This window comes from Lepus europaeus, chromosome 5, assembly GCF_033115175.1.
Source record: "Lepus europaeus isolate LE1 chromosome 5, mLepTim1.pri, whole genome shotgun sequence".
Lineage (NCBI taxonomy): Eukaryota > Metazoa > Chordata > Mammalia > Lagomorpha > Leporidae > Lepus > Lepus europaeus.
In genome coordinates this window covers 59,068,916-59,094,807 of record NC_084831.1, presented here as the reverse complement: position 1 = coordinate 59,094,807, position 25,892 = coordinate 59,068,916, and the positions used below count along the sequence as shown (strand labels likewise).

Sequence of the window (25,892 nt, the reverse complement as noted above, 5' to 3'; positions counted from 1 at the left end):
AGAAAGCATTAAAAAATGGAAAATCTTCCATGTCCATGGATTGGAAGAATCAACATCCTCAATATGTCCATTTTACCAAAAACAATTTACAGATTCAATGCAATCCCAATCAAAATATCAACAACATTCTTTGCAGACCTAGAACAAATTTTACTAGAATTCATAGGGAAACACAAGAGACCCCAACTAGCTAAAGCAATTTTACACAACAAAAACAAAGCCTGAAGCATCACAAATCAGATTTCAAGATATACTACAGGCAGTTATAATCAAAACAGCCTGATATTGGAATGAAAACAGACTTGAAGACCAATGGAATAGAATAGAAACTCTAGAAATCAATCCCTGCATCTACAACCAACTTATCTTTGACAAAGGAGCTAAAATCAATCCCTGGAGGAATGACAGTCTCTTCTTTAACAAATGGTGCTGGGGAAACTGGTTCTTCACATGCAGAAGTGTAAAACACAACCCCTACCTTACACTTTAGATAAAAATACACTCAAAATGGATCAAAGACCTAAATCTATGACCGGATACCATCAAATTGTTTGCGAACATTGGGGAAACTCTGTAAGACACTGACACAGGCAAAGACTTCTTGGTAAAAATCATAGAAGCATAGGCAATCAAAACCAAAATTGACAAATGGGACTACATCAAGCTGAGAAGCAAAAGAAACACTCAACAAAGTAAAGAGGCAACCAACAGAATGGGAGAAAATATTTGCAAACTAAGCAACTAAAGGGTTAACACCCAAAATTTATAAAGATCTCAAGAAATTCAATAACAACAAAACAAACAATTCAGTTAAGAAATGGGGAAAGGACTGGAACAGGCATTTTTCAAGAGAGGGAATTAAATGGCCAACAGACACTTGAGAAAATATTCAGGATTACTAGCCATCAGAGAAATGCAAATCAAAACCACAATGAGATTTCACCTCACTCTAGTTAGAATGGCCCACATATAGAAATTAACAAATGACGAATGCTGGTGAGGATGTAGGGAAAAAGGTACCCTGGTACACTATTGGTGGGAATGTAAGCTGGTGCAATCACTGTGGAAGACAGTTCAGAGATACCTCAGAACTTTGAATACAGACCTACCATAGATCCAACCATCCCACTCCTGGGAATTTACCCAAACCAAAAGAAAATGGTACATAAAAGAGTGTCCTCATGCTCATTGCAGCACAATTCACAAGAGCTAAGACATGGAATCAACCGAGATCAACTAATGACTGGATAAAGAAATTATGGTGTATATATATATATATATATATATGTATATATATGTAATATATATGTAATATATATATGTATATATATTATATATATGTATATATATGTTATATATATTATATATAATATATATGTATATATGTGTAATATATATGTATATATGTAATACATATATATGTATATGTATATATGTATTACGTATATATATGTATATGTATATATGTAATACATATATTATGTATATATGTATATGTATATATGTAATACATATATGTATATATGTATGTATGTATATATATGTATATGCATATATGTATGTATATATGTATATATGTATATGTATATACGTATATATACATATACACACATATATGTATATATACATATACATACATATACATACATATATACACATATATATGTGCATACATATACATACATATATACATATATATACATACATATATATACATATATACATATATATGTGTGTATATATATGTAATACATATAACATATATATAATACATATGTATATGTGTATATACGTATATATTACATATATACATATACATATATGTATATGTATATGTACATATACACATATATACATATATACACATATATACATATATACATATATGTACACATATATACATATACATATACATGTATATATTACATATATATGTAATACATATATACATATATATGTATAATACACACACATATGTAATACATATATATGTAATATGTATATATGTATATATACATATATATGTATATATATTACACACATATATATGTATATATATGTAATACACACATATAATGTATATATATGTAATATATATGTGTATATATATATATACATTACAGATTACTACTCAGCTGTAAAAAAACATAAAATCCTGTCTTTTGCAATAAGATGGTTGCAACTGGAAACCATTATATTTAGTGTAATAACTCAATCCCCAAAGAACAGATATCATATGTTCTCCTTCATCTGAGGTAACGGTAACTAATAGAGTACCTGAAATATAATTATTGGAGTAAAATAGAAATCTTGAGAAGCAATGATTGTTTATAGCCCTTGTCTCCTACATTGAGGAACAGTGTTTTTTGTTTTCTCTTCATACTATTTGTTGAACTCTTTTACTTAGGGTAGTGTTAACTATACAGTCATACTGAAAAAAGATCATTATGAAAATTAAGAGTGGGAATCTGAGATGGAGGGGGAAGAAGGGTTATAGCGTGGGTGAGAGGGTTGGTGGTGGAGGGGGAAGTGTCAGTATGTTCCTAAAACAGTATAAAGGAAATTTATGAAATTTGTATAACTTAAATAAAATATATAAATAAAATATGTATAAAACCCTTGCAGAACATAAACATAACAATAAATTAAAATTGTAAGAAATGAAGAAGCATATTCATAAACAATCTGACTTTACATCTTATGGAACTAGAAAAATAAGAGCAAACCATTACCACAGAAACCAGAAGGAAGAAACAATAAAAATTCAAGCAGAAATAATGAAATAGAGAATTAGAAAATAATATAAAAATAATTAAAAAATTGTATTGGTGTTTTTAAAATCATTAACAAAATTAAAAAAATCTTTAGACTATAAAAATAGAAACATTGAGAAATTTTATTTTTATAAATGATAAAGTGAAAGAGGGGATTTTAGAACTGATGCCACAAAACACTAATGATTATAAAAGATTACTATGAATAATCATATATCAAAAAATTGGCATGCTCATAGGAAGTAGATAAGTTCTTAGAATCATAAACCATACCAATATTGAATTATAAAGAAGTAGAAAATCTGAACATACTGATACCTAGTAAAGAGATTGAATCAGTCATTGAAAAACCTCAATAAAAGAAAATCTGGGACAAGATGGCTTCCCTGGACAATTCTTCCAAATATTTAAGGAACAACTAACGCCAGCTTCTCTCCAACTCACCTAAATTGAAAAATGAAGGAAAATTTCCAAACTCATTTTATGGGGACCACATTATCCTTATATCAAAGCCTGAAAAGTACACCACAAGAAAAGAACACTGCAGGTCATTATCTGATTAATATAGATAGAAGAGTGTTCAACCAAACACTAGTAAATAATTCAACACTACATTAAAAGTATCGCTTACCACAATCAAGTAGGATTTACCCCTAGGTTGCATGGATGGCTCAATATATAAAATCAATGAATGTGATCCAACATATTAACAGTACAAAGATTTGAAATCACCCAATTATCTCAACAGATACAGAAAAAGAATTTGACAAAATTCAACAATCTTTTCTGAAAAAAAAAAAAAACACACAAACCACTGAATAGATTCAAAAAACAAATAGAAGTAAATTCCCACAATCACTTGGGTTTATGCTAGATGGGGGTAGTGTGGAGTGAGGTTTGGGCTGAGGTCTGAAGCCACCTCTTTTTGACATCTGACCTTTTCAACAGAAATGGATGCTATCACCTGTCTGATGATCACAACTCCTCCTTCCCTCCCTTGTCTGTGACTCTACTAAGATCTTGCAATAATCTTGAGTTTGCAGTGATCTTCTTCATGGTCAAGTTGCTTCTGTAAATCCTTAGCAACAGTCATAATTTCTGTTCTCACCTCTTAATCTCCTTGGGAGAGGCAAATTCTAGGACTCTGAGATTAGTCAAGATAGCTATACAGAGAATTTCAGCATTTATCTCCTCTTCTGAGAAAGGCAGCTACATGTAGAGGTGACTGCCTAAGAAAGAACACTTGATGCAGTAAGAGAACAGCGGAAACAAAGTGGGATACCAATAATAGGCACAGAGAGAAACGAAAGAGGAACTAAGCTAAACCAGGGGTATCTGAAGCCCCAGCCCCATAGCCAGGAGATTTTCTATTGTGGGGGAAAGGGAGCAGGAGAGTGTGGGCAGAGCCCATCTGCACAAACAACTCACATAGGTGATCCTTCTTAGAAAGGAATCCAACCACAACAGACTACAACTCAGTGAGGAGCACTCCCTGGAAAACTTGAGGCTCCTAGGATTCAGAGAGGGAACCCACATGGCTTCCTCTCCCAGTCCTCAGAGAGGGATTTTGGCAGAGAGCCACCATATTGAGAGAGCAAACACTGTTTCATGAGGTCCTTGCCTATCTTTTTCCCAGTGTTATAGGACAATGAAGGAGATCTCAGTTCTTGTCTCACATTGAAGAAGAATTTCCTCACAGACAGGGACAGCGAGCAAAGTGAGATTTATTGAAGTGAGAAACATCCAGCCACAAAAGTCATGAGGGGCCGGCGCCATGGCTCAACAGGCTAATCCTCCGCCTAGTGGCGCCGGCACACCGGGTCCTAGTCCCAGTTGGGGCGCCAGATTCTGTCCCGGTTGCCCCTCTTCCAGGCCAGCTCTCTGCTATGGCCCGTGAGTGCAATGGAGGATGGCCCAAGTGCTTGGGCCCTGCACCCCATGGGAGACTAGGACTGGCTCCTGGCTTCGGAGCAGCGCGGTGCGCCGGTCGCAGCGCGCCAGCCGCGGCGGCCATTGGAGGGTGAACCAACAGCAAAGGAAGACCTTTCTCTCTGTCTCTCTCTCTCACTGTCCACTCTGCCTGTCAAAAAAAAAAAAAAAAAAAAAAAAAAAGTCATGAGGGGATCTCCAAGAAAGGAGTTGCCAGGAGTTGCCTATAGGCACTTGTCCTTTTACACACAAAATGGCTCTCTATGATTGGCAGTAGATTTAACCAAACAGGAGAAGAGCAAAATACCAGCTAACATCCAATCAGTTATATCTCCAGGAATAAAGATTTCCATCAGCAAAAATGATCCTCTAGAACTGATAGAAATAAGAAGTCCCCCAGATGTGCAAAAATCAGTGTAGAAACACAAGGAATATGAACAAATGAGGCAAAATGATTTCCTGAAATGAACCTGATTATGCATTAACATTATACTGTGAAAAAGGGGAGATTCATGAAGTGCCTGAAAAAATAATTCAAAAGAATGATTTTAAAGTTCCTGAACATGGGGCAGGTGCTGTGGTGTAGTATGTAAAGCTGCCACCTGCAGGGCTGCCATCCCATATGGGTGCCAGTTTGAGTCCCAGCTGCTCCACTTCCGATCCAGCTCACTACGATGGCCTGGGAAAGCAGTAGGAGATGGCCCAAGTCCTTGGGCCCCTGGACCTGCGTGGGAGACCAGAAGAAGCTCCTGGCTCCTGGCTTTGGACTGGCCCACATCAGGCTGTTGTGGTCAACTGGAGAGGGGACCAGTGGATTGAATACCTCTCTTTCTTTTTCTCTTTCTCTCTCCCTCTCTCTCTCCCTCTCCTTCTCTTTCTATGTAACTCTGACTTTCAAATAAATAAATCTTTTTTTAAAAAAGGTTACTGAACATACAGAGAAATAGTTGAATTAAATTAAAAAATCAGTACATGACATGGATGAAAAATTTAGCAGATAGAGGTATTGAGTAAGAACCAAAGAGAAATACTCCAAATTAAATACTCAATCAGTCAAATAAAAAAATAAAACATCCTTAACAACAGACTGGATAAGGCAGAAGAAAGAATATCAGATCTAAAACATAGGTCTTTTGAAATATGCCATTCAGATAAAAAAAAAAGGAGAAGAAAAGAAACAGAAAGAATAAAAACAATGCTTGGGATCTTGCAGATACCTTCAAACAATGTACAAGTCTTAGGAATTCCTGAATGGACAAAAAATGGTTTGGAAAAGCTATTCAGTGAAATAATAGCTGAAAAGTTCCCTAATTTGGAGAAATAGTGGACATTCAAAAACAGTAATCTCACAGAATCCCAAATAGTCATGATCAGAAAAGATCCTCATCATGACACCTTACAGTCAAAATTTCAAAAGTAAAACATGAAGAAAATATTTCAAAATTCACATGAGAGAAATGCGGGGTCACATTTAAAGGATTTCCAATCAGATTGACAACAGATTCCTCAACAGAAACCCTACAGGATAGGAGAGAATGGAGAGATATAGTACAACTCTAAAGAGAAGAAAAAAATCCTGCCAACTGAGAATACACAGTGAAGCTCTTATTTATAACTGAAGGTGAAATAAAGACCTTCTAAGATGAACAATTGAAAGAGTGTATGAACACCTTGCCACACTTACAAAGCGTACTTAATGATACACTACATGCAGAAACAGAGAAAGACAACCAGCATCATGAAAGAATGTGAATAACCTTGAATGTAAATTTATAAAGTTCCCCAATTAAAAGATACAAATTGGATGAATAGATAGAAACACAAAACCCAATTACATGCTGCCTACAAGAAACACACTTCACCAATAAATATACTCACAGACTGAAAGTGAAAGGATGGAAATAGATATTCCATGGAAATCAGAAGCATGCAGGAGTAGCTATTTTCATATTAGAGAAGAAAAACTTTTAAAAAAAAATAGACAAAGAAGGTCACTATGTAGTGAATAAGAGATCAATTCAAAAAGAAGTGACCATAGTAAATGCATATGCACCCAATCTAGGGCACCCAGTTTTATAAAACAAATATTAATGGATCCAAAGGGAGACATAAGCTCCAATACAATAATACTGGGTGACTTCAATGGATAGATTTACCAGACAAAAAATTAAGAGAGAACAGAGGTGATCTACACTGTAGACCAAATAGACCCAATATATCCACAAAATATTTCATACAACAACTGCAGAATACACATTGCTTTCATCAGCAGACGGAACATTTTCTAGTGTAGACTGTATATTGGGCTTATATCAGACAAGTCTCAACAAATTCAAAAATGTTGAAGTCATATAATGTATCTTTTCAGACAGCAATGGAATAAAACTGGAAATTAAGAAAAGAAACTCTAGAAACTATACATAGAGAAAAATATATGGAGACTGAACAATATGTTCCTGAATGAACAGTGGGTCAGAGAAGCCAGCTCTCTGCTGTGGCCAGGGAGTGCAGTGGAGGATAGCCCAAGTGTTTGGGCTCTGCACCCCATGGGAGACCAGGATAAGCACCTGGCTCCTGCCATCGGAACAGCGCGGTGCGCCGGCCGCAGCGCGCTACCGCGGCGGCCATTGGAGGGTGAACCAACGGCAAAAGGAAGACCTTTCTCTCTGTCTCTCTCTCTCTCACTGTCCACTCTGCCTGTCAAAAAAAAAAAAAAAAAAAAAAAAAAAAGAAATCAAAAGGGAAATAAAAAATTCTTTGAAACTAATGAAAATGAAGACACAACATATCAAAATTTATGTAATAGAACAGAAGTAGTTTTAAGAGGAAGGTTTAAAGCATTAAGTGCCTACATGGAAAAAAAAAAGGAATGCTACCAAATAAATAATCTAACAATGCATCTCAAAGACCTGGAAAAAATAAGAACAAAGCAAACCTAAAAATTAGAGAAAAATTTTAAAAATAGAAATGAAAAACTATACAAATGATCAATCAAATGAAGAGATTGTTTTTAGGAAAAATAAAATTGGTTAAAAAAATCACTGTCTCAATTAACCAAGAAAAAAGGGGAGAAGACACAAATTAATAAAATCAGAGGGGCTGGCATTGTGGCATAGAGGGTAAAGTTGCGGCCTGTGACACTGATATCCCATATGGACACTGGTTTGAGACCCTGCTGCTCCACTTCTGATCCAGCACCCTGCTAATGCACCTGGGAAAGCAGTGGAAGATATTCCAAGTGCTTAGGCCTGAACTCAAGTGGAGGACCCAGAAGAAGCTCCTGGCTCCTGGCTTCAGCCTGGCCCAGCCTTGGCTGTTGTCGCCATTTGGGGAGTGAATCAGGAGATGGAAGACTGACTCTTTCTCTTTGGCTCGTTCTCTCTCTCTCTCTGTTTCTTGCCACCACTGTGGCTCTGCCTTTCAAATAAATAAATAATTTTTTAAAGATTTATTTATTTATTTGAAAGGCAGAGCTACAGAGAGGCAGAGGCAAAGAGAGAGAGGTCTTCCATCTGCTGGTTCATTCCCCAGATGTTGCAATGGCCAGAGCTATACCAATCCAGAGCTAGCAGCCAAGAGCTTCTGGGTCTCCCACATGGGTGAAGAGGCCCAAAGGCTTGGGCCATCTACTGATTTCTCAGGCCATAGCAGAAAGCTGGATCGGAAGGTAGAGCAGCTGGGACTAGAACCAGTGCCCATATGAGATGCCAGCACTGCAGGCGTCAGCTCTACTTTCTACGCCACAGTGTCGGCTCCAATAAAATAAATCTTTAAAAAGTAAAATGAAATCATAGATGGAAAAGGAGATATTACAACTGATACCACAGAAATACAGAGAATCACTATGAATTGTTATAATCAATCATATACCAGCAATTTGTAAAATGTAGAAGAAATGGATAGGTTTCTGGAAATATCCAATTAGAAAACATGAATACAATAACAACCAAAGCTGAGACTGACTCACCAACAAAGAGCCTCTAAACAAAAGAAATCCCAGAACTGCAAGGCTTCACTGCTGGATTTTATGAAACTTCTAAAGAACTAACACCAATTCTTATTAAAGTATTCAGAACATTTGGAAGGGAACAAATCCTTACAAAATCATTCTATGATGCCAAAATTACCAGAATCAAATTTCCCTTATGAGGAATCATGAGGGCTAAAAGCAATATTGTGATAAAAAAAGCATGATCTAACTGCAGAGGTTTTTCTGCTAGTCATTCTATACAGCAAGACACAAAACTTACCAACTCACAAAGTTGAACTTCCCAGAGTAGGTTTGTACATCAATGAGAACATTTAATGCAGTCTTTCCAATCCTGTAAATCAATGAGAAAATTTAATGCAGTCTTTCCAATCCCGTAAATTTTTTATAGACATCTTCAATATTTATTCAATTTTATCAAATACGCAAACCCTTATATATCATTCTTTTTTTTAAAAAGAGATTTATTTATTTATCTGAGATGCAGAGTTACAGACAGAGGGAGAGACAGAGAGAGAGGTCTTCCATCTGCTGGTTCACTCCCTAAATGGCCACAATGGCTGGAGCTGAGCAGATCTGAAGTCAGGAGCCAAGAGCTTCTTCTGGGTCTCCCACGGGGGTGCAGGGGCCCAAGCACTTGGGTCATCTTCCACTGCTTTCCTAGGTACATTAGCAGGGAGCTGGATAGGAAGAGGAGCAGCTGGGACATGAACTGGTGCCCATATGGGATGCCAGCAGTTCAGCTATTACGCCACAGTGCTAGCCTCTTTGATATATAATTCTATGATTAATATTATTGAGGGAAATTCAAACAGTTCATCCAAAAACGGAATGAATAGATGTTAATTTTGGTATAAGAAAAATTGAAAATCCCTGCAGTCTTTTCATAATACGCATTTCCATGAACTTTTTGAAGTAACCTCATATCAAACATTACCTAAAAGTCTAAGTACCTAAAAGATGGGGAAAGGGTGAATTCCTATTCGAGTATGTATGTTATCTATGTTTTCTCTATATTACCTTTATGCTGGACTCCCTTAGATGCCATAGCATTTTGCTGAATGTCCATAGCAACCCAATCATTACTGGTGTGGAGAAAATCCAATCCAGCTCTTAGTAGCTCTTAATAAATACTTGTTAATAAACAAGTTAATCATGCTGGGGAAAAACAATATTAGTTGCTTGGATCATTACTCTTAGACTTATTTTCGTTGTGTGTAATTGCTATTGATTCATTGCAGAAATTTGTACCTGGCATTTCATGCCTCACAGGGTAGAACCTGAACTATTATCTAATTCTTTGTTTTCTCCACTGTTGCCATCTGACTTTATGAAACAGGGTTTCATTTCCGTGCAGTGAGTGGAAATACCGAATTGGTACAACCTATTTGGAGATCAATTTGTTAATTCTATTTACCATATATTATGGGTGAACCTGGAAAACCTGCTAAGTAAAAATATACCAGTCACAAAAAGGCAAATAATGGATGATTCCATTTATATGAGGAACTTCAAAAGTTCTTGAAAAAAATGGAATTAAAAGATTATTTTGGGGGCCAGTGCAGTGGCACACTAGGTTAATCCTCCGCCTGTGGCGCCGGCATCGCATGTGGGCCCTGGGTTCTAGTCCTAGTTGCTCCTCTTCCAGACCAGCTCTCTGCTGTGGCCCAGGAAGGTAGTGGAAGATAGCCCAGAGGCTTGGGCCCCTGCACCCATGTGGGAGACCCTGAAGCTCCTGGCTCCTGGCTTTGGATCGGTGTAGCTCCGGCCATTGTGGCCATTTAGGGGGTGAACCATCGGATGGAAGATCTTTCTCTCTGTCTCTCACTGTCTGTAACTCTACCTGTCAAATAAATAAATAAAAAATCTTAAAAAAAAGATTATTTTGGTGTAAAATATTTTTGTAGTCTGTGCATAGTTTTTTTCATACTACATATTGAAGACTTACTGTGCCTCAGGTAGTCAAATTCGTAAAGACTGGAAGCAGGACACTAAACTACTGTGGGGGATCAGGGTAGGGAATGGGGAATGGCTGCTTCCTGGGTGAAGAATTTCAGTTTCCAGTGGTGGCGGTGCGGGTGGGGAGGAGGCACTGTTCTCAGTATTTATTTAGATGCTACTGCGATGCCTGCTGCATCCTGTAGTGTAGTGCCTGGGTTTGAATCTTAGATCTGCTTCCAATTCCAGCTTCCTGTTACTGACAGGCCTCAGGTAAAGGCTCAACTACTTGGGTCCCTGAAAACCACATGGGAGACCTGGATTGAATTCTAGGCTCTTGGTTTTACCTGGCCAAGCACTGTCTGCGGTGAGCATTTGGGGGAGTGAACCAGCAAATCAACATCTCTTTCCTTCTCTGCCCACCAAATAAATAAATTAAAAACCATGACAAAAAAAAAAAAAAAGTTCTGGTTTGGGGTGGTGAAAAAGTGCTGGGGATAGATTAGAAGTGCTGGGTATACAACAAGGTGAATGTACTTAATGCCATTTTACTGTGCAATCCATAAAGGGTTTAAATGATAAACCTTATACCTTTTTTATACTTCAAAAATAAGGAAAAAATATTTTCAAAGGTATCATCCAGGCACTTAGAGAAATAACTCGAAGTGTGTGTGTGTGGTTTTTTTTTTTTTTTTTTTTTTTTTTTTTGCTATAAAATAGATTTCTTCGCTTAAAGTAAAGATCTGCTTATGTTGTGAAATAACGGCTCCCACTTACTGAAAATTAGCTCCCTGCTAGCTTTACATCACAGAGCTGGGCGCTCCAGCCTGAGAGATTTCATTGGTCCAAGAGCACACAGCTGAGGGTTGGGGACATCTCCAGGAATCTTAGAATTGGAACTCAAATCTCCTAGGCACCAAACACCCTGCACTTCCACCAATCCCCAAGCTACATGGTTATCATGCTACTTTTTGGGGGGGCTCTGTCAACACTTTTCCTTAAAAATTCCTCCTTGATCTGCAAAAGCAAGCGCTGTTCGGTGTCGTTTGGGTTCAGAACGTGTGAGAAGGCCAAGACGCTGCAGCCTGGAATATCTGAGTGCGTACAGTGAGCCGCATCTGCGACGACCCCGGCCGCAGCGGACCCCAGCTTCCCACGCGGCCACCTGTTACAGGAGGGCGGAGGGCTGCACTTTCGCGGGGGCAGTTATCTGGAGAATACGGCCTTCCAGCCCCGCGGTGGCCCGCACAGTCCCCTCAGGTACGCGTCCTGCGGAGACCCAGCGCGTACGCCCGCGCAGGCGCAAGGCGTCCGCAGCGCCCTGCGTCCCTACTCTGCCGCCCGGCGCTCCGGGACCCCCCGCCCGGTCCCTCAGGCTTCTCCCTCCGCGTCCCGCACTCGCCATCGCCCCGTTCTCCAGGCCCTCACACCAGCCCTTGGCCAGACCCGGGCGAGCAGCGGCGTCCCTCCCCTGTGACCCCGCGTTGCACAATGCCGCGGAGCAAAGTCTCCCGAGGGTGTGAACCCCAGTGTCCCTGCCCCTGGGCGGGGACGGGCGGCGGCAGCGCGGGGAGCCGGGACAGCCAGCGTACAGCCGCCCGGGTCGCGAGCCCCGAGCCCGCGAGACCCTGGAAGCCGCCGCAGGTTCCCGCGCCGCGCGGCGCCGCCGCCAGGCCCGCGCGCAGCTCCCCTCACAGGCCCGCGCCGCCGCCGCCGCCGCCGCCGCAGCCATGGCGGAAGTTCATAGACGTCAGCATGCTCGGGTTAAAGGAGAAGCCCCCGCGAAATCCTCCACACACAGAGATGAGGAGGAGCTGGGGATGGCGTCGGCCGAAACGCTGACCGTGTTTCTGAAGCTGCTGGCCGCCGGCTTTTACGGCGTGAGCTCCTTCCTCATCGTGGTGGTGAACAAGAGCGTGCTCACCAATTACAGGTAGGGCCGAGGCGGCGGCGCCGGGCCGCGGAGGAGGAGCGGGCGGCGGCGGCGCGCCTGCTTGCCTGGACTTTGGCTGCCAAAGTTGAAGCTGAACAAAGTTGGGCGGGAGCTGGGCAGGGCGGGCGGCGGACGCGCGCGGCCCGGGCTGCGGGGCCGGCTCGGCGCGCGGGCCTGGAGCGGGGGGTCCCGCCGCTCGCGCCCAGCCCCGGCCGGCCCGGCGCGCGCGCGGCGGGGGCCGCTTTGGGGACAGCGCCTGCCGTGCCGTAGGTGCAAGCGCCCCGAGAGCCCTGCCTTTCGGGGCCGTTCAGAGCGATGGAGCGAGTGGCTCAGTGACTTTCTGGTCCCTTGCTCGCCTGCAGGGAGGAGAGGCAGGGATGCCCTCCGTCCTCCGCAGCGGGGACCGGGCTCGCGCGGGCATCGGTGTCCACCTCGGCGGCTGACAGCCCCCTGGGGGACGGTGCGCATCCTCACGCTCCGGTGCGGTTTATCCTCTTGCTGCCCCCCCCGGGACTCTGCAGCCGAAGTTGCTTTAGATTTCATTTTTGAAAAGTGTGAACCCGTTGCTGAGATCTGTCTTCACTTCCTTGGGAAATGCGTTGCAGGCAGGGACAGCAATTGTGGAGTGGGACAAGATGAGACAAGTGACCGCCCGAGGCTACAGAATCAGCGGCGTGGCCTCACAGCCCGCAAGGATTTTTATTTGGCCAAGCGGGGTAGCGGTTGGCGTGAATTGTATCAAGAGGCGTTTGGAAGTTGCCGATGTGCAAGTTACAATCCCAGAGCTACAACTGGGTTTTTCTAACTGTGTTTTTCTCCTCTCTACTCTTTTTGTAGGTTTCCCTCCTCACTATGTGTTGGACTTGGCCAGGTTAGTGGGATTCTTCCGCAGGAGGGGTTGGTGTTGTCAGAACTTGTGTGTGTGTCTTTATGTGTGGAACAGTGAATCTGTGTTCTCTGCAGATGGTGGCCACAGTGGCAGTTCTCTGGGTGGGAAAGGCCCTCCGAGTAGTCAAGTTTCCTGACTTTGACAGAAATGTACCTCGAAAGGTAAAAAGAGAGAGAGAGAGAGAAAAAAAAAAAAACCAGCGATACTCTATGAAAAGAGATCATTGTATATTTTGCATCCATGTCTTGCATGTTTAAAAATTGCTGTCTCCAAATTGCCCTTCGTAGAGTGGGTATATTGAAGGTAAAGAATTGGTGTGTAGTGACATGGGCTGAAGGGCTAACACAAACTCTTTAAAATAAAGAGGAAGAGAAAAAAAAAACCCTGAGACTCTTCTCTGGTAGTTGATGCAGACTTGTTGAGAGTAGACACCTTTGCAGTTCTGTATCCCCCTAATCCATAATCCAGCCCGTGCAGCCTGCACTGCTTCTGTGTGGGGTTTATTTTGGTTTTCTCTCTCCCCCTGCCTGACTCTGCTTTCCTGCTGGCATTAAAGTCGAGCGCTGTTATCTTATATTTTAAAGCAGATGATGTTGCTGTGCTGTGTTGGTCTTTTCTTGCCTGTCTTCCTCCCTCTGTCTCTTTCTGCCCGGTAATGCTGTGTATTCACGAAAAGTTGATATGGTTTGTGAATTTCATGGGGGTCCAGGTTGTCCGTGAGAACTGATCTTTTGTCTTAAGCAGAAAGAATTTGATCTTATAGCCGAAACTGTTTCTGTTTGAAAGGACCTTATTTGAGCTGTCTTTATTATTGAGTTTTGTTATCCCTTTTTAAATTTTCTAGACGTTTCCACTACCTCTTCTATATTTTGGGAACCAAATCACGGGACTGTTCAGCACAAAGAAACTGAAGTATGGATAACTTTATTTTCCTAGTGAGGTTACTGTAATGTATTCTTAAAACTGTACTTGAATGTCAACTGTTTAATACGTTGTAATTGATCCTGAAAAAACCAAAAAGAGCAGAAAGTTTCTATTACTAAATAATGACGTTTGCACCAAAGGTTTTCGTTTAAACTCTTTTCCTTTGAAGAGAAAGAGCCATTGTTGGTTGGTTTTTGTCCCCTAACCCCATCTTAATGGTAGAAGTTGTAAAATGTTATAAAATGATGTGGCAGGAGATTTTTTTATTATTCTTCCAGATCTGCAGTAATGAATATGCTAGCGTAATGAGATTTCATTTCTTTATGTAATATAGTTCGTACATAGTAATATTAGACCAGTTCCATACAGCTAAACCAGAGGGTGGGCACTAGAACTATCCTTTTCTTTTAATGTGGAGTAGTTAAAATCAGATGGAACCCTGAAACAAGTCTGATTGGTAGCTTACCTATGGCAGTACAATTGTAGAAGCCTTGTATTCAGTTTTTCAAAGAAGCAGTAGCTCTCCACTCCACGTCAACACTGTCTTATTCTCCTCGCACCTCGCAATTCCTGGCCTCTCCAGTTGAGGAGTGTAGTATGTATTGGGTGTGTGTGATATTAAAACTACTCACGTAGGGAAACTATCTAACGTGGCTTCCCCATTTCCACATGAACAATTGGATGATTGTAAAACAGACTGGGGAGATGTCTGAGGGTCAGTTATGAGGCAGTTTTCATTTCTTCCTCTTTTAAACCCCAGAAACCTGAGAGAATGACCAAGGTGACATCTCTGGAGAATGTTCCAAGGAAGGCAGATTTATCGTGGGTGGGGCATCCTTTCCCACATGCTGAGCCACTTGCAAAGAAATGCAGCTTGCTGCGAGGTGCTGCTCGGATAGAGTGTGCTTTCTTCCCATCCATCTCATCCCTCCGTCGTTCATTCATACTCTACCTGTGATTGCCAGCTAAGTAGAAGGCATTTTGGAGCGAGATAGGGTATATTCAGAAATAATGACATTGTGTGAGGCTGTGCGTCTGATTAGTGCATGCAAGCCAAATGCTCTGGGGATTTACCAAAGGACAATCAAAGAACTTTCCATAGGCTAGGATTTTCATAGATGTTTTGGGGTGGTCTAGGAGATGGGAAGGGAAGACAGTCCAGTGAATACAGAACAAAGAAGTCTTTTTCAGTGCAAAGGTGGGGAACCTTCTTTTTTGCCAAGGGCTATTTGGATGTGTATAACGTCATTCACAGGCCATGCAGAATTATCCACTTAAAAATTAGCCTGTTATACATATCCAGTCCCATCTGTGGTTGCCTTGGCAGGGCCAGACCAAATGATTTGGATGGCCTTATTTGTTCCCCACCCTTAAAGACTGACATGGTTACAATTTAGGGTGTTTGCATAATTAGCAGAATAAAATTAAAAGCTAGGTGTTATTAGTGCCTGATAATGGATGTATCAGCTCTACCATGTTATAGTAAACAGTTTAGTTAATATGGAATTTCCTAGTGGAAGTAAGAGATTAACATTATTTTAAACTATTGATTTGGAAAATCTTGGCTTAAAACTAGTTAAAACCTTATGTTACCTACTTATTTTTATTTCTGCAGCTTGCCAATGTTTACAGTTCTGAGGAGGTTCTCCATCTTGTTTACAATGATTGCTGAAGGAGTTTTACTCAAGTGAGCTAAATTTCTGATGTATCTATTCTTTGAACAATTTTAATCACCTTGAAAAGGTACCCACCACTATGTGAGGTACTAGAATAATTTGTCTTATTTCTACTCCAATTTTTGAAAGTTTAAGCAACTTTCTCCCTTTGGTGTTGGAATTGATAATTTGTGGAGCAGTAGTTGGGAGGGTTATGAATTTGGAGTTGGAAGCCTATCTGAACGTGAGATTTATTTCCTAGAATTCCTGCCACTGGGTCAGAATTGTAGATACAGGTGTTAAATAATATTCATGTCTTAGTACTTTTACTACACATATGTGTGACCTTTTCCTACTTAAAGAAATTCTGATTTATAAACATTCACACTCACTAATAATAACATAAGAGGACTAAAGTATATTTATGTAACAAAAATGAGTTTTTGCTTCCTCAGAGGGTTCTTTTAAATATCCGATTTCTTAGAAATGTTTGTGAATCTATGTAAATAACTGAAGTCACACGTATGAATGTTTAAATTATTTTATTTTGTAGGAAAAGTTTTTCTTGGGGCGTTAAAATGACTGTATTTGCAATGATTATTGGAGCCTTTGTAGCTGCCAGGTAAGTTTGGGCTAATATATACCACATGATTGTCAGTAATTATTGCTAATAAATGATCATTATCAATAAAAATAATTGTTTATAGTCTGAGTACCAAGCATATCCTTGAAAAGCACACAAAAAAGTTTCAAAAAAAATCTTTTTGGTTCTATTAAAGTTAGGGCTGATGACATTAAGATTCTTGGGATCTTAAGAGTTCATTGAATGCAATTAGGATTTGTTACTGTCTTCTTACCTAGTACTTTCCATGTACCACTTAATCTGTTCAGTGTTGTGCATTTCTGTGTTCTCACAACCACTCTGAAGTGTGGGTGTAATTTTGCTATTTCATAGCTGAGAAAACTAAAACTTAAGTCAGGAACTTGCTGAAGGTCGCACAGCTAGCCAAGGTGCAGAGCTGGAATTTGAGCCTGTGCCTGCCTTTGTAGCCTGTGTGATTTTATAACCCATGTGGCAGTCTTTCTCTTTGTATGCTGCGAAAGAAATGTAGCGTCTGCCCTTCCGTGAGCTGGAGAAAACAGCAGTGACTCGTTTGCCTTGTAGAATAATGAATAACAGCGTGCTTTATTTGGCTTCCCTTAATGTACCACAAATACCGTAACACTATTCGATTAAATGAATACTAAACGTTTCCCTATGTTTCATAAGTTTTAATTTTAAATATATGGCGAAAGTTTACACCCCGAAACTCAGAAGATTAAAGTGGTGGCCTGAAGGCATCTGTGTTTTACTCAGCTCAGGCCGTGCATATATGGTTTTGCTGATGCCACAGAGTCTGTCTGACACGCGTTCCAGTGTTCCTGCACTGGCTCATCTACCTTCCTCATGTCCCTGTGTTATAGGCAGCAGAAAATATTGTGAGTCAAATCCTGTTTTACCCCAGCTCTGCAAGTGAAATTTCATTCTAAAAACAAACAGCGACACGATTGGTTACTAGAATTTACTTATATAGCTGACCGCTCTTCCTTCTAGATTCTGTTTCCTTTCTTCTTCTTCTTCGAGACGCTCGGCTAACCTCTAAATGGTGTGCTTGATGCTGCTGGGATCCACACATGTACACAACAGCAGGGCTTCTTCAGGCTTAGTCTGGCCTGGGAAAAGCTTCTGAGGGGGATTACTGTCTGGACCAGCTTGTCTAATTAGAACCTTTGACTTGGGAAAGGGAATTGAATAAGAGGCTTGTGAGACTGCTTTGGTAGGTGGCATGTGCATTAGGCTGGCTCTCCCTCAGACTGCAGTGGTGTTGAGCTCCTCAGAAGTCTTGGTTCTGTTGAACAATTTAGCTGGAAGTCTATAGTATTGTTACAGTCATCAGATGTGAGGCTACCATTGTAGTGAGGGTGCTAAAGGATGCCGGAGGCATGCTTGTCTCAGATTTTCCTTTATTCTGTTGAATTTACTGAGTTCTTACTGTGTGCCTGGTACTCTACTAAGCACCAGAAATTTTCAGTTTTCTTAATCCAACTGGTTAAATCTTGTAGGTTTTTTGAGCAGGTATTTAAGTTCCTGCTATGTGCTTAGACACTACTGTAGCTTCATGAGATCAAGAACTAACCACAATTTACGCTTCAGAAATTCCATCCGGTGACCCGGCTGCCTGTGCTGGATAGTCCTACCTTTTGTGTGAAGCTTTGCATGGTGATACTTAACAACTGCAACCTTTTGATTTCCTTATCTGTGAAATTGAAGCTTCACAGATTTACTGTGATGGTGGATTTAGTTGCTTGTTCTTTCCTGACTTTGACTTCAGAGCGGTGTTGTTAACTGATATGATTGATTATTGCTAATGCTCTGTTTCAGTGTTAGTGATTCTTGTTTCTAAAACAATCCCTCTTTGAGCATGAAATTGCAAACTGTGACCAGGAAGCAAGGAATACTAGCAGCTTATAAAATGTCTAATGTTCACTTAGATAAGATGTTCTTGCAGATAGTTTGGAGGTATTTAAAATGAAATGTGTGTTCTTTAAATCTAAGTTGTTCTTAAAGTGTTGCTTATGTTTTGCAGCTCCGACTTGGCATTTGATCTGGAAGGATATGTTTTTATTCTGATAAACGATGTCCTGACAGCAGCAAATGGTGCATACGTAAAACAAAAATTAGATTCAAAAGTATGTAGCAATCTAAAGCTTCTTTAATTGATGTTTGGGGAATGATAATGTCAATTCATCAAGGAAAAAGCCGGGGATAATGAAAAACTTAGGAGGCGTAGGAAAGACATGAGAGGTCTCTGAGACTAAGATGTCAATACTTGGGTGCTCACAGAAGGAACTATTTTTAATTAATTAGCACTTTAGGCTTTATTGGTGGCTTTTCTAGAAGGGATTATGTGACTGTTGACTTCTTAAGAGTGGGGTAGGGGAAGTCAGGAAGTTCGTTAGAGAAGAATGTCATAAATATCTGTGGCTGTGTTGTAGAGCAGTTTGCTAAGGGACCTGGAATAAGAAAGAGAAATGTCTGGAAGCCCTCGGGTGATTTGAAGGCAAGTGAGTGTTCAAAGGGGTTGCAGAGTGTATTTTCCCTCCAAGAAGTGGGACGTTTTAGGCAGCAACCAGGATCTCTGTCCCTCTGTCTCAGGGCAACACTGAGTACCTGTTTGAGATCTCTTACTCGGGAACTTTGTATTCCTTAGTTCTTCGCCTTCTGCTTGTAGCATGTGCACAAGGGCTTTTTAAGATTTTTTTGTGTGTTTACTTCATATTTTGAATATAGTCACATTTAATTTTACTTTTAGATCAGAAAGCTAAGTGTTTGAGCCACATTGCTTTTGGAACATCAGTTTCTGAGGTGGCTTCCTCTGTGAGAAACTGCTCTGGGAGCTCAGCTCTCTGTGTCATGGCTGGTTACTGAGGGAGCACTCCTTGACGTCATGAGGACGCAGAGGAAATGTTTATCATAACTGTCACCGCAGGTTTTCCTGAGTAGCTGCAAGGTTTTTATCTCATAATTAAGTCTTCTAACTGACCATCGTTCTATCTCATTTTGCTATCTGTATTTTCTCTTCAGTTGGATCACCCTCTCTGCTTAGTTTGCTCTGCTGGATGTATAGTGTTTTTTAAACTACTTCAGATCATAAATATAAAAGTCCTACTCAATAGCAGTGTTGGTATTAAGTTGGTGTCATCTCAGCCTGGGGCTTTGCCTTCTCTTCTAGAAAAGAACTGTAGATTGTGTGGCTATCCCAGCCGATTTCATTATTCTCATAGAATTTTTGTTTTGGAATGACTGTGAAGAATCAAGGACAGTGTGATTTGTTTGCAACACAAAAGTACCCCTTTTGTGTCTTGTCCTATACTTACTTGCCTTGATGACTATGAGAATTGCATTAAAAGTTTTTCTTTATTGACAGTATTTATAGATATTCATGGACCATAGTGCAACATTTCAATGCATGTATACATTGTGTAGGATAATCAACAGTTCTTTGACATTTCCTTGTAGTTGTTCATGAAATATATATAATAGATTATTTAAGGGAAGCTACTAGCAAAAATTTTCATGTTGTTTAAATAGAGAAAAGAAAACAATTAAAAGTTAGAATTCTGTTGTTTTCTTTAAGATCTGTTGCTTTGGAAAGCAGATACTAATATTAGCATTTCATTTGTCTGGCAGCTTCAGCTGCCTTAAGCAGTTCCGCCCAGTAGAATTCTCTGTGCTGATGGAAATTTTCTGTATCTCTGCTGTCCATTATCAGTAGCCTCCACCTACATGGCTGTTGAGCATCTGACAATGACTGGTATATTGCTGAGGAAAGGAGTTAGTAGTTTTATGTAACTAAGATTAAATTTAAATAGCTATCTGTGGCTGGTGGCTACTATTGTAGCACAGTCTAGAGTGCTTAGAACCTAGGAAGAAGTAAAGAAGGTTTCTGTGTGTTTCACTCGTAGGAGAGCCCTATAGTTCCTCATTCAGAATTGATTGATGACTGACTGGTGTCACAGCTTTTAAGGTCGTGGATCTGCTTTTGCAAGCTTGCAAATTGGAAGCCACCAACTTGAAGGTGGAATTCTTTGTAGAGACAAGGCTTACCAACAGTATGAAAAGTCTACTAACAACAAGAAAAATAGGAATACTATGAAAGACAGAAGTGCTGAAACAAAGCACACAGGGGCTACTAAGCAGCATTCCAGGCAACACTGTAAAAGAACATAATACACTAACATGTCTCTGATGAAACCCTATGTCCGATTTTTGTCTGTGTAAAAGGTAGGGAGAAAGGCATTCAAAACAGTTACAGTGTGAGAGGAATAGCAGAACAGGTTCGGCGTTTATGGCTTTGTTGTGTGTCAGTTATCTAGCTGGTGCTTGTCTGTGCAGATGTGCCCACGTGCACCTCCTCTGCCTCCTGGATGACAGTCGTGGCAGGCTGATGGACAGGGTACCTGTTGTTTTTTCATTTTTTCATTTGAGAAACACACATACACCCCCAGAGGAGAGTTCCCATCTGCTGGTTCACCCCACAGATGCCTGTCATGGCTGGGGGCTGCAACTAGAAGCCAGGCACTCAGTCCAGGTCTACCTTGTGGGTGGCAGGAACCCAATTACTTGAGTCATTGTTCCTGCCTCCCCAGATCTGCATTAGCAGGAAGCTGGGATCAGAAGTCAAACCCAGGCTTTCTGATGTGAAGCAAGCAGCTTGGTGACAGGCCAAAGCCCTGCCTGGAGCACCGGTTTTTAAAGTTTTGTCCCAGTGTGACTTTTCCTGCTGCCATACACCTGAGGCCCATTTTTTGATGCTTGTGACTGGAAGCGACCCATTGTTCGGTTTATCCTAGAAGCAGCAGGGCCATACTGAGATGCTTTAAATGAATTGGGAGTTTTATTGCCTCAGTTTTACGACTGCATGAGTCAAATGGCAAAAAGGCGTCCTGCTGCATTTTAGACCTAAATGCAGCTGTTGAAGTTGAAAACACTTTGAAAAGAGCGACACAGAATGGTGCATATGTGTATTTGGGGTGGTATTCTATATGAGGCTTTGTATATTTATCTGCCAGAACCAAATGAGACATGTAATTATTTACTCTCCTAGGAGCTGGGGAAATATGGTCTGCTCTACTACAATGCACTGTTCATGATTCTGCCCACGCTGGCCATTGCATATTTCACAGGAGATGCGCAAAAGGTAAGACTTTCTAATTATGGTTTAATGGCTTATGTGAATGAATTACATTATTGTTTATGATTTTGAAAGATAGACGTTTGGGTTGTTAAAAACAGAAATGTACTTATTAAGTGGTCAAAAGCTGAAAAGGTACTCGTTAGCTTGCTAATGTCTTGCTAACCTTTTCTCTTGGCATAAGCATTGGACTGTTCTAAAATAGCTCAAAACAGCTCTGGCTGTCAACATAAAAATAGTGCATGCTAACTCCTGCTTTTTTGTTGTATGGCAGGATAGAGGGAGGAAGTTTTTGATTTTCTGCTGAACTATAAAACACAAGAATGAGAGCAAACTATCCTTGAATCATAAAAAAATTCTGAAGCAATAAAATTGTTTAAACCCTAAACAAAATGCTGCACGTCACTAGCAATTCACAGTTTTTGTATACTGTTGTCTCTCTGGCTTAAATCCCATGCTGTTTTTCTCCCCCTTAGGAGTTATTTAGCACTGTGTGGTGAATTTAACTGTATAAATGCTGATGTAGTATATTATAATGTAAATATAAATAATGTAACTGGTATAGTAGCTTCCTAGTTTTCTTCAAATGTTGAAGTAAGTAAACCCAGAATAGGGTGTCAAAATAAATGCAGAGCAGATTTTTTCTCTAAAATAAACCTATGTTAATAGGACAAAAATTGATACCCTATAGGATTCACAGAATTTTACAAACTAAATAGAAATCCAGAATTCTACCAAAGATTTCTGCACCAGATGCCATCTCATAATTCCTCTTACTAGTGGCTTCTTCAGAATAAATGAGTTGATCATTCATTCTTAAGACAGTGACAATTCCCATAAATCAGTGGGAGCTGAAATAAAAGGTTCTAGAAGGCAGTTAGGCTGTTGCACAATTGTTCTTGAATGCAAGTGCAGGAGATTGACAGCTCTTGAAGTTTTATTCATTCGTTCTTCATCAAGACATCTTTTAAAGATCTGGCACAGGTCATCTTGAATATGTGTATAAATATTATAATAAATTGAGACCTGGCTACCAGCAGACCTAAACATGGGCCCAAAGTAGGAAAAAACTGTTGCTCTTAGAATGTTGAATATATGGGGCCAGCGCCATGGCTCACTTGGTTAATCCTCTGCCTGTGGTGCCGGCATCCCATATGGGCGCCGAGTTCTAGTCCCGGCTGCTCCTCTTCCAGTCCAGCACTCTGCTATGGCCTGCGAAAGCAGTGGAGGATGGTGCAAGTGCTTGGGCGCCTGCACCCACCTGGGAGACCAGGAAGAAGCACCTGGCTTCTGGCTATGGATCAGCATAGCTCCGGCCATAGCAGCCATCTGGGGAATGAACCAATGGAAGGAAGACCTTTCTCTGTCTCTCTCCTTCACTGTCTAACTCTATCTGTCAAATAAATAAATAAAAATTTTTTTTAAAAAAGAATGTTGAATATATATTTTGTGACTATGAAAAAAAGTGGAACAAGAAACTAACATTTATTGAGTCTCTGTTATGTGCTCATCACTTTTGGATATGAAATCTAATGTCTGCCTAACAGCTCTAGAAAGTTTGAATCCACCCCTACTTTTCCAAGGTAAGTAGAACCTCAGAGAGAGTAGCAAAGTTGCTCAAAGTGATACTGTTGGTGCCAGTAGAGTCAGAATTTAAACCCAAGCCCAGTGCCAAAGACCCTGGTCTTCCCACAGTGTTCTGCCTTCTGGAAACCTTGGCAGAAGCACCCTTCCTTCAGTCTGGAGGCAAGAAGGTGATGTGAAATAGCCCCTTCACGGCAGGACAGATGAGTCCAAATCTTGAGACCAATCTGTATGTGAGGAAGTTGGAAGAAGTAATATGGTTATGTATTCTAAGGACTTAGCCCAAGTTGAGATTTTCAGGTTGAAACTTTTTTTTTATTTTAAAGCTTTTATTTAATGAATATAAATTTCCAAAGTAAAGCTTATGAATTACAATGGCTCCTCCCTCTCCATAACTTCCCTCCCACCTGCAACCCTCCCCTTTCCCGCTCTCTCTCCCCTTCCATTCACATCAAGATTCATTTTCAATTCTCTTTATATACAGAAAATCAGTTTAGTATATATAAAGTAAAGATTTCAACAGTTTGCCCTCACATAGCAACACAAAGTGAAAAAATACTGTTTGAGTACTAGTTATAGCATTAAATCACAGTGTACAGCACATTAATGACAGAGATCCTACATGATATTTTTTTTAAAAAATTGATTAATTTTCTATGTAATTTCCAATTTAACACCAAGTTTTTTTTTTTTTTTTCATTTTCAATTATCTTTATATACAGGAGATCAGATTCAGTATATAATTAGTAAAGATTTCATCAGTTTGCACCCACACAGAAACACAAGGTGTAAAAATAGTGTTTCAGTACTAGTTATAGCATTACTTCACATTAGACAACACATTAAGGACAGATCCCACATGGGACGTAAGTATACAGTGACTCTTGATGTTGATTTAACAATTTAACACTCTTGTTTATGGCGTCAGAAATCTCCCTAGGCTCTAGTCATGAGTTGCCAAGGCTATGGAAGCCTTTAGGGTTCGCTGACTTCGATCTTATTCCGACAGGGTCATAGTCAAAGTGGAAGTTCTCTCCTCCCTTCAGAGAAAGGTACCTCCTACTTTGATGGCCCCATTCTTTCCACTGGGATCTCACTCGTGGAGATCTTTCATTTAGGTCATTTTTTTTCTTTTTTTTTTCCAGAGTGTCTTGGCTTTCCATGCCTACACTACTCTCATGGGCTCTTCAGCCATATCCAAATGCCTTAAGGGCTGATTCTGAGGCCAGAGTGCTATTTAGGACATCTGCCATTCTATGAGTCTGCTGTGTATCCCGCTTCCCATGTTGGATCGTTCTCTCCCTTTTTTATTTTATCAGTATTAGCAGACACTAGTCTTGTTTGTGCGATCCCTTTGACTCTTAGACCTATCAGTGTGATCAGTTGTGAACTGAAATTGATCACATGGACTAGTGAGATGGCATTGGTACATGCCACCTTGATGGGATTGTATTGGAATCCCCTGGCACGTTTCTAACTCCATCATTTGGGGCAAGTCCAATTGAGCATGTCCCCAATTGTACATCTCCTCCCTCTCTTTTTCCCACTCTTATATTTAACAGGGATCACTTTTCAGTTAAAATTTAAACACCTAAGAATAATTGTGTGTTAATTACAGAGTTCACAGGTTGAAACTTTGACTAGTAGCTTGTAGCCACCTGAAGAAACTGGCCAGGGGAGACATTTCTTCATTCCAGAGTGATGATAGTTTATACTGTTACAGAATAATTCATGCTTATTTCAAAGTTCAGCAACTTACATTCCATTTGAAATGCTTTAGTATAATTAGAATTTTTATTCATAGTATAAAAAATTGCTTTGCCACTTATGTTAGGATTAGATTTTGATTTTCCTTGGATTTAGATTTATTTATTTGAAAGTCATAATTACGTAGAGGAGAGGCAGAGAGAGAGAGAGAGAGAGAGAGAGAAGGAGAGGGAATTGTTCTTCAGTTTTTAAACAAAGGAGTGGAATTTGAGTAGTCTGCTTTTCCAATGAATTTGTTAGAAAGGCTTATTTTAGAAGAATAATGATTTTGAGGAATGGCATTTCATCTAAATATTTTCCCGTTGGGATGACAGACTAATTATGGGAGCTGAGCTTATTGTTTTCTAGTCATACCCCATCAGCATTTTGGGTTTCACATAAATGTTTGCTCATCCTCACTCTTGCTACTAATTACTGTCATTCTTTTTTTTTTTTTTTTTTTTTTTTTTTGACAGGCAGAGTGGACAGTGAGAGAGAGAGAGACAGAGAGAAAGGTCTTCCGGTCTTCCTTTGCCGTTGGTTCACCCTCCAATGGCCGCCGCGGCCGGTGCACCGCGCCGATCCGATGGCAGGAGCCAGGTGCCTATCCTGGTCTCCCATGGGGTGCAGGGCCCAAGGACCTGGGCCATCCTCCACTGCACTCCCTGGCCACAGCAGAGAGCTGGCCTGGAAGAGGGGCAACCGGAACAGAATCCGGCGCCCCAACCGGGACTAGAACCTTGTGTGCCGGCGCCGCAAGGTGGAGGATTAGCCTGTTGAGCCACAGCGCCGGCCTA

The 25,892-nt window shown here is 40.5% G+C and overlaps 1 protein-coding gene across 3 annotated transcripts in view; it reads left to right on the top strand.

Moving 5' to 3' along the window:
• Window positions 1-12,315: 12,315 nt before the first annotated feature.
• SLC35D1 (solute carrier family 35 member D1) overlaps window positions 12,316-25,892 on the top strand; it is a 51,758-nt gene continuing 38,181 nt past the window's right edge. For all 3 annotated transcript variants that reach the window (XM_062191510.1, XM_062191508.1, XM_062191511.1), the window contains exons 1-8: window positions 12,316-12,562; window positions 13,400-13,433; window positions 13,526-13,612; window positions 14,296-14,363; window positions 15,991-16,062; window positions 16,584-16,652; window positions 18,658-18,760; window positions 21,679-21,771. In XM_062191510.1, coding sequence (XP_062047494.1) covers window positions 12,360-12,562; window positions 13,400-13,433; window positions 13,526-13,612; window positions 14,296-14,363; window positions 15,991-16,062; window positions 16,584-16,652; window positions 18,658-18,760; window positions 21,679-21,771 — 729 coding nt within the window. In that variant the 5' untranslated portion in view covers window positions 12,316-12,359. The remainder of the gene's footprint in view (window positions 12,563-13,399; window positions 13,434-13,525; window positions 13,613-14,295; window positions 14,364-15,990; window positions 16,063-16,583; window positions 16,653-18,657; window positions 18,761-21,678; window positions 21,772-25,892) is intronic.